A 17823-nucleotide genomic window follows, 5' to 3' on the forward strand; every position below is an offset into this window, starting at 1 on the left:
GACAGGTTTTGAATTTGAATGTTTTATATTTTTCTGAAAACTGCATATCATATTGGGGCTTTTAGATGCACTGTGACAAATAGTAGAGCTTTTATTTTTATTTTTTAAAGCACTTTATCCAGAGTCTGTCTGCCCGTTATGATTTGTTCAAGATCACCTTCCACTAAAGCATGAAGAAACTGCTTTCAAAGTTTGTTCAAAGAGGTAATTTATTTTCTCTTTACAGTAAATATGACATTTGAGAAGCCCCCAGAGTTCCTCAGGAGGATTTGAGTTCGGTAAAAATCAAGGCAATGCCAATTTTCAGTCATATTTGAGTTCTTTGCTGGCTACTCAGTGGAACACTTGGACACCTTTAATAACAATCATGGTCTTCTTGAACGCTGCAATTACTTTTTTCAGCACTTCCAAAAAAAAGTTTACACTGTGATTCACAAATTTCTCACTATAACATTTCTGTCACAAAGAACAGGTCTCCTTCTCAAATAGGGCTGAACATCCCAGTCCAGCGGTGTTTATAGTTGGAGATATTTCTCTAAACAGAGAAAGATGGAAAGTGCACCAAAGGATGAAGCTCCACAATTCTCTTCTTGACATCTTGATTAATTTCTTTTGAGCTCTCCATGATGTCACACAAGAAATTGGTATGTTGATTTGTTGCCTTAAATCACATCCAAAGTTGTGCCTCCAATTAGCCTGTATGTTGTGCATGAACTCAAAGCATCTGGGTTTTCCCAAATTGTTTTTATGTAAATATCTGACTTTAAAGAAATTAATAAAAATGATCCCTTTCACTTCTCTGACAAATAGCAACTTTAAATCATTTAGGTAATTCTGACTGATCAAAGACATCAAAAGTTTCATGTGATTAAAAAAGATTGTCTTTTTTATATGGATTTTTTTTATATTTACTTTCAACAATATTCCTGAAATTTATGAAAATATCTAACAGATGAGAAAACAACACTAAAAAATGCAAATGTGACTTAATAGACAGGAAAGACTATTTATGGTATAAAATGTAAGAGGTATGGAATAAAAGGGTGATGCCAATCATTTGACCCTGAGTCTAATAAATTTCTGCTGTTTCCGTGCAGCTGATTCTTTGCACTAATGACCATCGAAGTCATTAGTGATCCCCTAGTGAAGATTAAATGTTTTGGTTTCATGAGGAATGATAGGAGTTTCTTATCCTTGTTTGTGTTGTTAACTAGTTTTAGGCTGGGTTGTCATTTTATCACCACATCCACACCCAAATCTCACTTAGCAAAAGTTCTGTGTCTCTGGAAACTGTCATTCAATCCAAAGCCACAACTGAAACCAAAAGTCTGGCTAATTTAAAGAAGTCATCCTCCCAATGTCCTCCTTTATCCAGAGACATAAATCAACTCAGTGTGTCACATTAATTGCTTCCCATGAATCTAAAGGTGGAAACATCATTTCACAGCAAACATGAACTGCCTTACTACATGCCAATAAAAGTCTCATTGAGATAATAAGTCATTACTGATACATGGATACAGTGCAGGCCTCCACTTTTTTCAGCAGGCCAACTATCACAAAGCTCTCAGTAATACTCCCAGAAGACCGAGACCATATCAGTCTCAGTCCAAGAGACGCGACCCCTGCCTGGGAAACTATCAGGTTGTTTAGCTTGTGCATTGTTCAGATTCCAGCCAATCAACATGCTGCAGCAGAAACCCTCCGTGCTGAGTGCAGACACTTACTTCCCTGTGTTTATGTCTGCACGCGTCAGGACTTCTTCACCTTACACATCATCAAATTTTAAGCCCCTATGGAGATTTATTAGGCTGATCCAAGGAAAACCAGGATAGACCTTTTTATGAAAGTAGGAAAATTAAAATGCTTGGCTGATTAGTGAAACATCAAAAAATATTTGCACTATTTTTTTATATTATTTTTGTTCTATTTTTTAGTGAACCAACCCTCTGAAAATGAAATTTCCTGCTCAGTGATCAGAGTGCTATTTCCTTATAGTTCTGTGTCTTCATGCACCATTTACCCCAATAGAGTGTGATGTATAAATGTTGGGTTGACACTCACCTTCACATTTGTGACTGGTTTCACTTTGACGGTGACCAGCGGGGCATTTACATTCGTATGATCCGACAGTGTTGATACAATTGCCTCCAGAACAGAGACCTGGCACTGCCTGGCACTCGTCCACATCTAAAAGAACCAGAGACAAATATTGGTGGGAAAAAAAGGCAATAGCTGTCAGGAGAAAAAGCTTTGAAAGTTTCAATAACTCAAACCAAATGAAAATAATAAGATTTTATGCTCAATACCACGACACCAGCTGTATGGTTTTAGACTCTGTCCATAAAGTACCTACTTCAGCCGTTGTTTAAACAGGAAATGACACTTTAATGGTGAGTTTTCCCCCCAAAATTTTATTGTGAGTAACATTTACCAGTATTAGGAATTTGCCAGTGGGAAAGTTCTTGTTAAACTGCGGATACTACTGATTACGTCAATGGTGAAACACACTCAGAGACACACAACTCAGCATCAGTTAATGATCAGCATTTAAACTTTCTGAGCTCTCACCCATCCAATCAAAAGCTGTTTGAACAAATTTTGCACGCATGCAAACAAAATTTCAACAGCCTGTTTCCAATTGTCTAAACCATAAATTCACCGTTGATTATAACAATTTTAAGCAATGTCTAGTGTTTAAGAGGTAAAATGTGCAAAAACGTCTAAGAGAGAGAAAGAACGAAAAAAAAGAAAGTGACTTCTGGCCAACATCCTGATGTGGAGCCCAGACTGGAATCCTTACATTTGGACTCATGGTCATGTGTGCTTTGTACTGCTGCCAGAGAGACGTTGCTCTTGGCTCTCTGGTGATTAGGTGTCTTTAGTGTGTGCATGTGTGTGGAAGCATGTGAGGAGAAGTGCTCAAAATAGGAAAAAAAGGACGCTTCTATTCAGAAACAGAAGAACAGATTGTGAAAAATAAAGTCTGAAGTTGTGGGTATATCACATGAACTGGCATAAGTGTAGCATATGAGCTTCCTGGCAGCACCAACAAAAGGAGAGTTTGATGATCTATGTAATAAATTACAATTTATACATAGTCTTGCCTCGGCTCCTTGTTATGTTTAGGCTTATGGTGATTTATTCAGACAGGACATTTCACTAAGCTTACTGAAATCTAATAACATGATACTACCACTACCATCTTTGACACTCGGTATGTCAGTGCTCTCTGGTTATAAAGCCTCACACTTTTACTCTTCTAAACATATTTCTAATTTTTTTGGCAAGTAGCTCTACCTTTGTCTCCTCTGTGTAGATATTTTCTCCAGAAGATATTTGATTAGTTCATAAGGACAAATCTAAGTTGAACTTAAAGGTGTCGGTTTTGGTGCAAGAATTTCTTGATCAACCCCCTCCAATGGTGAAAAAGTTGCTTCACTGTCGTGAGAAACGCTAGTTAAGAGCAAAAGCATTGGTGGTTTCTAGGTGGTTAGTGGTGGTTCCTGAACTTTTCTGAACTCCCGAATCAATTTTCTTTCATTTGTGGGTGACAGTATGAGTCAGCTGGTTGGAACTGTGGTGGTTGTTGCAAAAGGATAATGACACCGAGAACACATTAAAATGTTTCTTGGCATGGCAAGCTTCTAAATTGGCTTCGCAAACCAAACTAACCCATGGTAAGTTTATCAACTGAGTTTTGAAGAGGTGTTTGTGCTGGGAAGCTAACCAACACTGCCATGAGAGAACTGTGCCAGACGCTATTTGATGCTAGCAGATGGCTGCAAGAACAACATAGTTGACATGCAAAGGGCTGAGGAACATTCAGCCAAATATTTTGCAAATATGAGTCTGTATGTAAAATTTTGACCCAGTATGCATCAGAGCAAACCCAAAATAGTCTTGAATACTACATCTATTGGTACATATATATATATATATACAATGTAAATGAAGCTAGGACAACCTCCAGCTGTCAGTTTAATGACAATCATGATGCATCAGTGATTGCTGCTCAAATACCAAAAACTAAGAAATGACCAAATAAATACAGAGATCAGCTTTTAATTAATCAAACATTATAGTCCTACCGCTACATTTTATGAGTTCTTGACAGTAAGGTCCTTCCAGTCCTTTTGTAATAGAAAGTATTATTCAGCCTTTACAAAATGAAAAGACTTGTATACATTGTCTTGCCTTCCACTTCTCAGTAAAAACAAAAAAAAATGTTTAGTTTAATGTATTTTAATGAATAAAGGTAAATAAAAATACTGGGTTTAGTATCTTTATTTAAAAATTTTTCTGAAATGAATATTTCCTCAATTCAAATAATTTTGTTCCTTGATAATCACTGTAATTTATATTTTGTTGAATTCTAATGTATCAGGGCAGACTTTATTTAAAAGGCTATAAATTTATAGAGTACAAACATCCATCTAAGAAGCCAACATGGAGTTTCCTCTTCAAATATTTTTGCCTTTTTGCAGTGGGACATTTGCATATTTTTTTGAGACTTCAAATTAAAGGCTAAAGCCACACTTACTTGAGCAAGAATGTTCATGAAGTATTGTGAACAATAATTTGAAAGGGTTTCACCATTAAATCCCTAGATGGAAAACCTAAAACCAATCCAAAAAAAACACATGGTTTTCTTATTACGATAATTTTAAGTTTTCACCCCCATCTGGGATAGATTCAATTTAATTCACTTAATTTACATACCACAAATTCATAGTAAATGCTGTTTAATAAAAAGGAAATAAATACCTGTGGTTCTTGATTGGGTGGAGGCAACGATAGGGCAAGCTGGGTTAATTTAACCTGAGACTTGACCTCCACATGTGTCATGTATTAATTTAATCTAATATCTTAGCCTGATCTGGGTCATGGTTTATTGGAGAGACATACCAATTCTTTGGTCTGCAGATTTTTTTTCCTGTTAATGTATTTAGTAGAATATCAGTGTTGTTTTGGACTGAAATACAAAGACGTGTACAGCGGGAGCTTGGCGAATAAATGACTTTAACAAGAATTAAGAAGACAGGAACAGTCTTCAGATGAAGGACGACAGAGGATCAGACAATAAGTAACTGAACCAATGAAATCTTTATCCTGGGGAATTTTATTACCTAATGTTACACAGGTGAGCAAAGACGAGGAACAGATGTGAGAGAATAGGAAGCTGAGTGAAAAGAGTAACACAAGTAATCCACTGAAATATAAGAAGCCACATACAGGCTGAACTTACCAATAATACACTCAAAATCCCTCAGATCATGAAAGCATAACAAAAATGTGAATACAAAGCTGTTTTCCAGGTCTACTGGGTTAGAAAAGTGAAATCAAAGGGAGATTCCCCCAGGAGGTTCAAGCTCTAAACACATTGTCTGTAGTGTCCTGCTTTGGGAGCCACATATTTAAAGGCTCTCTCTTCTATACGCCATCTTTACTCTGTAATTGTGGTTTTCTGTTTAAATTTTGTGTCTCTAAGCCAAACAAACATAAAGGAATGAGGTGACGTCACTTTTACTTTACAAAATCATGTTTGTTGTCTAACTATGACTTTCAGTGGTCACCCAAAAAGAAATCTCAGCTGTAAGAAAAAGGTAGGTGCCTCTAAGCAACTAATACCTGTTTCTGTTTCACTGATATTTATTGAATATATGTGTCAATATATATTAATATATAACACCTATTGGTTATGTACTGTATTTGATTTACTAAATGGATGAAAAAGCTTAATTTCTGACCTTAAAAATCCAGCTGAGTGATTTGTGGCATGTACTGTAACTCAGGAACACATATTCCTGCTGCCTGTTAACAGTTTGTCCATTACTTGATCTAAACAGGAAATCACAGGTTGGCTGTTTACATGTCCCATCAGCATTGTTGACACAAGTTGAAGGATGTTATACAGCAAGAATTTCTGCTAAAGCGATGATGGATAAAGTAATAGCTGGATTGTTTATTCTTGTGGCAGTGTGCAGTCATGTTTGTGCTTTTCCCCACGTTGTTGACAGGAAGTCAAAAATAAAGATTTGTCAGGCGTGTGTAATCAAGGTCTGACCTTGGCAGGCCCCTGTGCGAATGTTGGGGATGAAGCCTCGTCTGCAGGGGTGCGGCTGGGCGGGGCACTGCTCACAGGGGTGGCCCCAGGCTCGGCCAATTGTGGCACAGCAAAGAGTTTTGGTGCAGACAATTCCACTGAGCTGACCCTGGCACATCTGGTTGCTCACTTGAGTGAAACATGGTCCTGTCCTGTAGTCTGTAGTCAGAGAGGGACATGAAATCAACATTAGACAGCTGCAGGGGTAGAACCTAGTTAACTTCATGAAAAAAACAGTGATTAATTTCCTTATTCACATCTGCTATTTCTTAAAACAAAACCAGATTGCGTCGAAAATAGGATATTCTTTCTTTTTTTGACAGGGACTTCAGAAGTACTGTAAGAGTTTGTAAATGTATTGCAGGGAATGTCTAAAATGTGATTTCAGATCTCGCTCTATAAACTCTGGTCAGATTAAACTGAAAATCAGATTATAATGTAACAATAGGGTTGGAATAGCTCTGTAGTAAGTTGTTACTGAAGATATGTTTGATTTTAACTCAGAACTCAACCCAAAATAAACAAGAACTTCCTCAGCTTAGAAAGTCAGAATCTCACAAGCTCTGTTCTCAAAATAAAATATGGTCACCATGTACTATAACGGTGTTGATAGCTTCAGAAATACATAGATTATTTGCACAGCTGTTGGACTGTTTCGTATTAAATCAGTCACACACAAAGAGCTGTATAGCTTTAATCAGTGAACATGTTTCCACGGTTATTCACTGCATAAAAGGAAGACAGATATGCATATATGCTATGGAGAGAGACAGCAAGACCAAACACACATATTCCAAGAAATTCAGTCTTCTGAGGTTAATGAAACACAGCATTAATGTCAGCATTTACAGTGGTGCTGTTTTCAGTCCTTATGACAGAAACCAACTACTGACAGAAGGTGCTGTTACAAATTACAATTCAGTATTTTTTTTTTCTTACTCATTTGAATTATCCAGGAAATGTTCAAGTGTGTTGCTGTTTATCAAATACGTCACAAAAACAAACATTTTGACAGGAGTGTGAACCAGAGCCATTGCAAGTTTCTTTGTGAATCATAAACATAAACAGTCATAGTATTTTCTGCTTCCATTTATTTTGCTTGAACTCGCTCAATTTTAAAATATGACAAATTGTGACACTTCATCAAAACTAACAATAACCAAGTGACCTCCTGCTGGTTGGTAATAGGAATTGAAGACATAGAGGAACGTCGACTCTGTAAAATCTTTGTTTCTAAATTAAATGACTTCACATTCATGACAGTGAAGTTACTTTTAGTGTTTCTCATGTTTTAAAGCTGCCGTTTTTAGTCATGAAATGACCAAAACCATAAAGGCACAAAATGTCAAAGGGATGAAATGATCATCTTTCAGATAAACCTTCACATTTATTAAACCCCTTCACAGAGTGTATTTATGTACATTTCAATCCAACACACATTCAGAGCTGTGTATAACAGTAATGGAAATATATTCCTGACATCATGTAATGTTGTGAAACTTTCACATTTGCTTCTTTCTCTGCATGAAAGCACACAAAGGGAACAAAGTGTATTTCACTTCTCGATCACCTTTCCTTTTCATAATGGTGCTGCTTGTGAGTGAAACTGTCTCAATCTTGTGAAATGCACTTCACAAGTCAGACATAACTACCTCATGTTGAAACCATTTCAGCTGCTACAGTGTTCGTCCTTACAAATCACACCCTTCTTAATGTTGGCTTCCCCTTGTGGGAGAATGCCTTATTAAATTCTCTAGTGTGGCGCCAAACTTAATATACCCTTCATTAAAAAAAAAAAAAAAAAAACTGGATTGTTAGATTGTCACAGTGCAGATGAAAGGTAAACTGCACGGTTGGCTAGCCAAAGCTACAAAAGCCTGCTTAGCTCTGATAGGCAGAGTGAGATGGAAAGATAGGAGTCAGCGTTGGTGTCTGATGGGAATTGTTCACTAGACTTATTTCCCTCATTAGTTCCTTCTGGATATGAAAGAGGTCACTGAGAATGGGGCAAAGAGCAAGGAAGGCAAAAAGAGTGAAGGGGATTAAAGAAGAAAGTAGGTCAAACAGAGCCTGCAGACACCAGTCACAAGCCAGTTCTCCTTCCCGTGCATCTGTCTTCATTTCTGTCCACTTTAGGCCTTCCTGTCTGCATTTTGACTCTGCTTATCTGTCTGTCTCTTTGATCTTTCAGCCTCATATGACCTGCTTGGCACAATGAAAAGGAGACTTATTCAAACCATACCTGCATTATAATATGCACCCAAGTAGAAATGGACAACTTTTTATCACTTCTAATAAAGAACATACAAGCCAAAAAGCTCGAAATGACTATTTAGAATAAAACATCTTGTTTTGATTAAAAAAAAACCTTATATGAACACTTGATTTGATTTTTGTAATGTCATTTGATCCAAATGTGTTTTTCTAAGCCTGACTAAATGCTTTTAACATTTATTTCCTTAGATAACTACAAAAAATGTTAATAACCTTGCATTAAATGTTATAAGCAAAAGAAGAAATAGTTAGATCATATTGTCAGGATATAAGAGCTCAGAAAGTAGAAAGCTGTATAGTTGTGAAAGTATCCACCATTAGTGAACTAAAATGATCGCAAATTTTTTTTTTTTTTTTAGGAAATTTGGAGAAACTCTTTTCTTCATTGTTTCCATGGAAGACAGACATACTAAAAGTATATTTTTAAAGTAGAAATGTGTAATTAGCAATAATATGTTAACAAGAGTTCACAATATTTAAGGTTTATTGACAAATCCCCATGAAATATTAGACAGGAGTTCCTAATGAACATGGGCCACTTATGGGCCATGACCATTTTAAACAGGAGGATTTTTGAACTATGCTTTAGTGTATCGGAACACACTTTTTACTATTACCTTAGTAAATTTAAATTGCTCATACAAAGGAGAGGAAATTACATAAATTAATAATTATTTTTCTTTCAATATAAACTAGCAGAGATGTATTGGTGTAAAGAATACACCAAAGAATAAAGAATGGTGTATTTATTTAAATAAAGAGGATAAATCCAACTCTTTAAAGTAAGATTTATTTGTCCTCTTCATTTATGAGGGTTTTTTTTAACCCTCCCTTCTTGCACTGTACGCAGTCCCAACAGAGTTGTACTGACCCTGCGTACGCTTTTTCAAGGTTTTTTATTTTGTGAATGGTTGTGGAAACTCAACCACATCATTTCCTCGTTGTCCGACGGGTCATGTCTGTCGCTGCTCCTCCTGAGTGTCTGGCTAAAACCGCGAGGGATAAGAGAATGAACAGACTTTCCTCAAGTTCAGCTGTGCATGCAACTGTGCTAAATTAAATATGTATTCACATTCTTTCACAGACAGACAGACAGACAGACAGACAGACAGACAGACAGACAGACAGACAGACAGACAGACAGACAGACAGACAGACAGACAGACAGACAGACAGACAGACAGACAGACAGACAGACAGACAGACAGACAGACAGACAGACAGACAGACAGACAGACAGACAGACAGACAGACAGACAGACAGACAGACAGACAGACAGACAGACAGACAGACAGACAGATAGATAGATAGATAGATAGATAGATAGATAGATAGATAGATAGATAGATAGATAGATAGATAGATAGATAGATAGATAGATAGATAGATAGATAGATAGATAGATAGATAGATAGATAGATAGATAGATAGATAGATAGATAGATAGATAGACAGATAGATAGATCATTACTGAGCTACAAGTGAAATGAAGCTTGAGAGCCCCATTCAAAAGTCTAAACAAGACCCATCTTCCAGTAACCACATTAATAAATATTAATCAATATGTTAGCACAGAGGGCAGAGCGTCCTCAACTCCATGGGTGAAGGTAATGGATCAGTTGAAAGCAAAAGCTATGGCAGGTTGGGACAAGAGAGAGGCCATACATTCTGTCTTAGTCCAGCTGACAACATCTGGAAACAATTTGGTCTAATTAGAGTTCAGATTGCAGAGCAGATCAAACTGTTCCCTGTGTCCCTTCATAATTCTTTTTACCTTAAATCTGCTTGTGGTGGCCTGTGACTCTTAAGAATGCCTCTATTTTCATTCATAACCAGTAAATCCTTCAGCAGGATTGCTAATCTTCACATTGTGGTTAGACTGAAGAAAGCCTTGATGTTCATTTTGCATTACAGCTTTAAAACATGAACACGTCTTAATAGCTGAGCCAAAGAATCTCACTCAGCTATGACAGTGAGAGTATGTTACACTTTGCTCTGAGGAAAACTAAAGGAGGCAATATTTAATCCTGTCCAGAGCTGAAGCTTTTTCCCATCAGTCAGGTCCAGCTTTTGGGATCACAGCTGATGAGACTGGGCACTGACCTGAGCTGTGGGAGGGGAACGACTGGAAAAGAAATACCACAAGAGGAGGAGAGAAAAAATCTGCTTTCATTAATAACTGCCAGGGTACTTAGAAATTCCCAAAGGATGGGAGTTTCGGAAGATAAGAGACATTAAATATGAGATTGTAACATGAAAACAATGTTACTTGTGTTTGTGCATACTTTCATGTGGTCAAAGCTCAACAGGTCAGAAAAAGTAGAGGAAATACTGTGTGTAAAAGGTCCTCAGTGTGTGTGGTATGGTGTGGTGTGCATATGTGGCTTTAGTCAGATGGCCTTCCCAGACTTTATACAGCTGGAGGATTTACACTGAGGCTGAACGTCACATTGTTACTCACCTGTGAGGAAATTTTTTCATTACTCTGAGGGCATCAGGTCTTAAGGAAAATCTAACCGCAAGCTTTTGCTGGGAGCCCTCTACTCATAGATCACTCAAATATGTGTGCTTGTTTGTTTATGTGTGAGAGTGTGTGAGTGTGTGTCTGGATGTTTATCTCCATCTTGGCCAACCATAACGGCCCCTCTTAGCCCTATCAGTGCTATTATCAACAGGCTTTTCCTTTGGCTGTAATCACTCCTAAAAGAGTCCGCTTCTTTATTTCTCCGCAAACACAGTCGGTCAAACGTGACTAAATGTGCTCAACACATAAACACACACATACAGAGGGAAATAGCTGTGGGAGAAATCGAACAAAGATCGCAGGTCTGAAGGCCCCAGAGTTGAGCAAACTGCCCGACTCATTGCATGGTTCACACACAAAACTTGTGTGTGTTGCTACTTGGAGATACTACACCACATTGAAAGGCTCCACTTCCTCTCTTATTGTTTCTGTACCTCAACCATTGTGCTATAAAATCTAGCTTGACATCTACAGTTATTTTAGTCTGTTTTGGGAAACTTTACCCAACACTCCTCAGCAGTGGAACAATACAGCAGACCTAACTGGCTGCAGACTCCGCCAGGCCGTGGGGGCCAATGGGCTCCAGTCTCCATCAACAACAGTCGCTCAGGGGACGTTTTACATATTCCAGCAAAGGGAGAATGAGGTTTTTGTTATACTTTCTCAGCTGAGGCAAGAGAAAATGAGCAACTTATTGAGCCAAGACAGCTGGAAGCTCACATCATCATCCTCATTCTGAGTTACAGAACCAAACATATCTTAATAGAAATGAATGGGTTTAAAAACATTTGATTTTCCTTAAATAGATCTCAGAAGTCACTTCATGCAGCAGCTATAGCTTACTGTCCAAAAGAGATGTATGCATTCACATAGAGGCCAGTCAACATAAACCCATTAAAGAATGCGATCAATAAACTTTTTTTCCTTCAAGTTCAACTTTTGGTGCATCTTGAAAAAGCCATCTTATCTCAGACGATCCTGTATGCCACCTGAAGATGTTTGAGGCTTTTCTTTTCCATCTTTCCATTCAGGTGTTCTTTTCCAAACACCTGAAGATGTTTGAGGCTTTTCTTTTCCATCCAGATCCTATCTGTAGGGGAGAGTCCTGTCACACTTTGGAGAAAGGCCATGTGAATGACTAAATATGTTGGAATATAAATTATCCGGAAAATCGAGAGCTTTGCTTGGATTGTTCAACACACAAGAGTTGCATCCATATCACTGCAGATGAAGCTGCAGTTCATCAAGCCATCTCCTGTTGCATCCTACCATCATTTATCAACAAGGTATCACGTTATTTCAACACCTCCACTAAAAAATTTAAGACTTATGATTATTGTATACCATGTTGAGGTATAAATATCTATGACATACTGTACCATACTGTACATGACCATGCATGATCCAAAAACACTTTGGATCAAACAAGGATTAAATCAAAGGCAAACTTAAGAATCTTCTAATCATTTTCATCCTCTTTTCTCATTGCCCTGTAAGTTTTGGTGCACAAGTCTCTGCACATGGACTCACTGTTAAATATAGAAAAAAACTGTTATTGTACTTCAAATTTAACAAGGCTCCAAAGTGGCTGACTCAAACTAAATTGTCACTAGAGGATATTTTCCACAGAACAACCTGTCCCTGCCCTCAAGTCCCTCCTACCCTTTCAACAGTGCAGGAGTCCTGCCCAGCTTTTCTCTTTTATCCAGAGTCAAAAGACAACAATCTTCAACTTTTACATCTCAAAGCACATGGGAAGACACTAATTGCTGTGACTCAATATACTCCACAATGTCCATAATTTAATTTCAGCTGGAATGAACAAAACAACATCAGTTGAATTCCACAGAAAGCATTGTGCAAACATATGATATGGTCATTAGTTATAATAGTTGGGTAATAAATTTTTTCATTTAATATTGCAACTGGATGGAAACTAAAGAAACAGAGATGTCTAGTTTGATGGGAGTTTGAGTGTGAAGTAGGTGGTATTTTTCATAAGTAGGGATAAGCTGTCATTGATTTCTTCTCAGGTTAATTTCCTTGTCTTTACTTCTGCTCTTTGTGTCTTTGCATTTACTCTTATTTTGGTAAGTAGATCCTTTATGTTTTAACACCGTTCCATCTGTGCTTTTAATCAGTCACCTTCCTTCAGTGATCCCTGGCCTGCCTCTTTCTAAGCTGCCCCACATTCCCCTGATTAGTTACACTTAGTTGTCATCGACTCTCCCAGAAGGTAAAAGACTCTTTTCTCTCCCCTCCTTGCCACGTTGTTGCTGGTTCACCGTTTACTTTTTCCATGTTTTTCCTAGATTTTTTCCACACATCAGTTCTTTGTGTACTTCATCTTTGGCTCTGAGTCATGTAATTATTAAGCTTCATTTGCCTCCACCCTGCTTACCTTTAATCCTCTTTGAGTTTACATCAAGTATGACACTTCAGTCTACTACCGATATTTGATGAAAAAAACAGAAAACTCATAATCATAGAATGAAAAAGATCATGGTGACCTATACAAAACATGCTTATTACACTTTGCCTAAAATTGTTCCCAGATAATAAGATTTTTGTCTGGTCAGATATGCCTATTTAAGCCTCTTTCAAAATGAGCTGTTTCCCTGTCACTTTAAATCCAAATAAGCTGCAGCTGGCCACATACCCCAACACAACATTTACACTCGCACATGAAAATAGCTTCAAACGGATGTGTTGTTATACAGCCGTATATCTTTGAAAAGCAAAAGTAGAGCCTCCTGCACAACCAACAAGGATCCATTAAGTTGTTTCTGGACGGTGAGTCAACAACACAACTCTTGTTTTTCCAGCAGCCACTGGACACTTGGCTTGGTTTAGGTTGAGTCCAGTTTAAGTTGTTAGGTGATGGGCTGTGTCTGCTGATTGTGCCGTTACATTGAGGAGGTTTTTGAAATGGATTGTTTTCCTGATACCAAAAAACATAAACTTATTGCACTTGGCTGTTTTTATCAGCAATAGAGACCCAAGAGGAAGTTCAAAAACCTGCAAAATCTGATTTTTGCGTAACTTTTAAGGTAGCGGACAGAAAACTTAAATCTAAGGAAATAATAGAGTATATTTAAAATTAACAACAGTCAATCCAACAAAGTTTAGATTTTAGTCGAAACCAAAGCCAAAAACAAACCTTATGTTTGCTGTCAGATTTCTGATGTTTGTTGTCAGATTTCTGACAGCAAACATAAGGATCACAGAGATCGTGGGATTTGTTTTTTTCAGATTATGTTTCTTGCTAAGTCAGCAGGAACAACAAATAGCTGGCTCACACACTTTCCACACACGCCAAGGCTTCCCATGATTCACCCACACCCATTTCACTCTCGCTGGTCGACTTTCACTGCCTTCATAATCACATCCCATCAGCAAGTCTTCCCATTGAATCACTCAGTAAATCTAATGACTCGTGGCCTCAATTACGTAAAGTTTAGAACCACGATATACAGACAGAACTCCAAAGGATGGAGTAAAATGTTTTCTGCTCTAACAATGGATTATCTGTTATCCCAGAGAAATGTTGAAAGTGATCGCAAATACTATTGAAGGTTATAAGATTATGCTGAGGCTTCTTTGATAAAGATGTGTGTAAGGCTAATCTTGCCAATCATCCTCTTTCTACGTATGCTCGACACAGGAAACAATCAAAGACAAACAGATTTCTATGCATTCTCCTTTTGGCAACCTTAAAGTTTTTTGGTCACGCTGCTCTTCCAGCATGGGGAGTGTTTGTGGTTCCTACTTTCAGACTTTGTATACACAGCTGGGGAATCCATTTTCTTTCTAACCCTTTTACTCATGACTCTCTTTCTGTCTCTTGTTCCACTCCTCATGAGGAAATGTCCACAGCAAGTCCACAAAGAAACTGTACTTTATCTGTCCTGCGGGGATGCCGGTAGCACAGGGAGGGATTTATTCATTTTTAGGTCTTTTGCACCCTAAAATGCTGTATTTTCCAAGAAAATCAGACCCAAGAGTTAAAAAGTCATCATGTCTAGCATGAAGAAATTCATGAAGTGGTAGCTAAAGCAAAGTTTATAAGGATGAAAGCAAAAGACAGTGTAGAAAGGCAGGTTTATGTTTGTGAAACTAAAAAGGCTTTAGGCACTTTTTATGCCAATAAACTGGCACACACATATATACAGAGGAAATGGGAAATTTGTGAAAAAACAAAAACAGAGATAAATAGGAGCCCTTGCAGAAGCAGAAAACTTTAAAAGTGGGAGGAAAGTGAGGATCTCTGACAGGTATGACTCTTGACAGTAATGCTTTCTCTCCTCTGAGACCGACAGAAATTAAACAGTACCATCAGTGGGAAAACTTTTAGCTGCCCCTCTTACCACACACAGTTCAAAACACAGGAGATAAAAACACCCACTGTCTGATTGAGCAGACTCTATGAAGTAATCAACGCTTCTGTCAAAGAGCTGAACTAGGCGCTTTTCTGGACTGATAGGAAGAGGGAAGCATCAGCGCCTGCCGGGGCTGATATCTTTCTTTAAAGAAGAGGAGTGTGAGAGTAGGAACTGAGTTGTCCTAAGAAAGGGTCACTCAATCTTCAAACACAAAAGCTGAGAAACCTTTTGTGCAATCCACATCTACTCAAAAGCTCTAATTTTAAAATGTTAACTTCAAAACAACAATATCTTACCTCTCTCACACTGAGGACCAGTGAAGCCGTAGACGCAGGCACATCTGTTGGGCCCGATGCAGCGTCCGCCGTTCTGGCAGCCACTATCGCACACAGCTAGCAGACGTGAGGGGTAAATATTCAACATTAGTTTAATAAAAGCCAGGCTTAGTTTCCTCTGTATCTAAAAGACAAATGGATGGATTGCTTTTAACAAGCAATCCATCAAATAAGATACAGTAAAACAAGAATCAAGGAAAGAGATGTCTTCCTTTTTAGATAACATCTCCACTCTGGCCTAAAATGTAGCATTAATTTCTAAATTATTACAAAATAAAAGAAAAACTTATTTTGGCTGAAAGTTGGATGAAGCTATATGTAATATTTATTTTAAATTCAACTTCTAGCACAGCTGCAACAGTTTTCTTCAATTATCATTTGTTTTATTTCATCTTTAAATCTTTAAATTGATTCCCACAAAAATTTGAACAATTGGTAACCCTTTATAATAAAGTAATACTTTTGAATTTAAAATTACATCTGTATGTTTCTTCCATTCCAAACTAAGATTTGGCCTGGAAGTACCAGGCCAAAGTGTGAGTATGTGGATACTCACGCTGTCCACAGTGGTTCCCAGTGTATCCCTTTGCACAAGAGCAGGAATCCTCCATGCAGCTGCCTCCATTCATACACCTGATATTACAGGACTGAACTGTAAGAAAAAAATACAAGCAAAAGAATAAATATTTATGTTCCCTTATGAGGATTAGGATGCTTTTTTTTCTACCTTGTGTAATAGAGGATTTCAAACGATGTGCAGATCTCTAAGACAACAAAACCTTACAGGGTAGGAGTTAGCCGTAGTTTAAAAGATTGATTTGAAATAATATAAATGTATGAATTATTCAAAGAAGCACAACAGCTGGAAACACAGCTGGTTTTTAAGACTTCTTGTAGCAAGAATCTACTTGCTACAAAGCAATACTAGAATCTTCTTACTCTTTCAAGCATAGAGAATCCTTTTCAACTATGTTCCAGTGAACTTGACTTTTGAGTAATTTCTGTTTTTAAGCAAAGTCAAATCTGGTTCAGTTACTCATCATCTTTGCTTTATAGGCCTTTTATTTCTAGGTCACAGCTGATTTGTTATACATTTTCCTTGTCAATATATTGTTACTTGTCAGAGTACCAAAAAAGGCTGCTACTATAAAACCATAAGGAATAACAGCCAAAAACTAGGAGCAACAGAAAAGTATAAAAAGTAAAGAAAATATGTAAATGAGAAAAAGAAGACATCCGTTTTGATTGAGATTGGGATTATTTTTCTGGTTTCAGTGTGATAATATAAACATACAGGAGCAACTGTTCCTGTACAATTTAAAGTCCCACATTTTTTAAAATTTTTATTATTACTAAAGTAATTTGGGGGCATTTTAAATGTCTAAGTTCAAGCATTCATATAACTTATATCTGCTCTGGACACAAAGAGAGTTAACCATTAGGACAAATCTATCAAATTTATTTATTGTTGTCAATGCATTACATTGATTTAGTTTGTTCTTTATCATTCAGGTGCCTTTATTTTTCATCCTTCCACCACTTTTGCTTATTTACTCTAGATCTGTTATGCTCCACTCTCAACAGCATTAATTTCCTCTCTTTCTATCGTCTTGCTGGTCTTTAACCATCGCACTGCTTTCATCTTTTTTCCTCTTCAACATTTGTGGCGTGCAGAGAGGAAAGTCTCCTCTGTAGTAGAGTTTGCCCAACAACATATTTGAAGTTTGCACACTTGCCAGCAGGAGGTATTTCAGTCGCTGTAATCTGCCACTTGATTTAATTCACTTCCTTGAGTAAAAGAGTGGGTAGACTCTCAGCGTGCTTTTCGCTGTTGATGACATGTGCCTGTCTTACTAGAAGCTCAAATTGTTACAACGTTTTTGCATGAGTCAAAACACATCTAGTGTGCATTTTGCACATGTTGGAGTAACTGTAACACTGAACAATAGTCACAGTTTAATTTGTTCCATGTAGTTTAAAGCATTTAGATGAAGTTCCAGGAAACATTTTCATGTGAAAAACTTGGCAGCCTGTGTGTACAGACTTGGCTGGACCTACTTCTGTCTGGCAGTGTGTGATGATGAATTAATGCAAGTGCTTTGGGACTCCGGAGAAGCATGACTTTATAGGTCAGCATACTCATGTCTTCCTCACCCTATTTCTTCTCCACTATAATGCCAGACTAAGCATGCTTTGTTTTC

General features: G+C 37.5%; 1 protein-coding gene across 1 annotated transcript in view; it reads right to left on the minus strand.

The window, feature by feature from the left end:
- The window catches only part of fbn2b (fibrillin 2b), a 74163-nt gene that overhangs the window by 35479 nt on the left and 20861 nt on the right, over positions 1-17823 (minus strand). Inside the window, exons 5-8 of the mRNA XM_055051223.1 lie at positions 16179-16274; positions 15584-15679; positions 6068-6265; positions 2065-2190 (exon numbers count right to left, since the gene is read on the minus strand). Coding sequence (XP_054907198.1) covers positions 2065-2190; positions 6068-6265; positions 15584-15679; positions 16179-16274 — 516 coding nt within the window. The remainder of the gene's footprint in view (positions 1-2064; positions 2191-6067; positions 6266-15583; positions 15680-16178; positions 16275-17823) is intronic.

The sequence above is a fragment of the Poeciliopsis prolifica genome, unplaced genomic scaffold, assembly GCF_027474105.1.
Source record: "Poeciliopsis prolifica strain line A6 unplaced genomic scaffold, Auburn_PproV2 SCAFFOLD002, whole genome shotgun sequence".
Classification (NCBI taxonomy): Eukaryota; Metazoa; Chordata; class Actinopteri; order Cyprinodontiformes; family Poeciliidae; genus Poeciliopsis; species Poeciliopsis prolifica.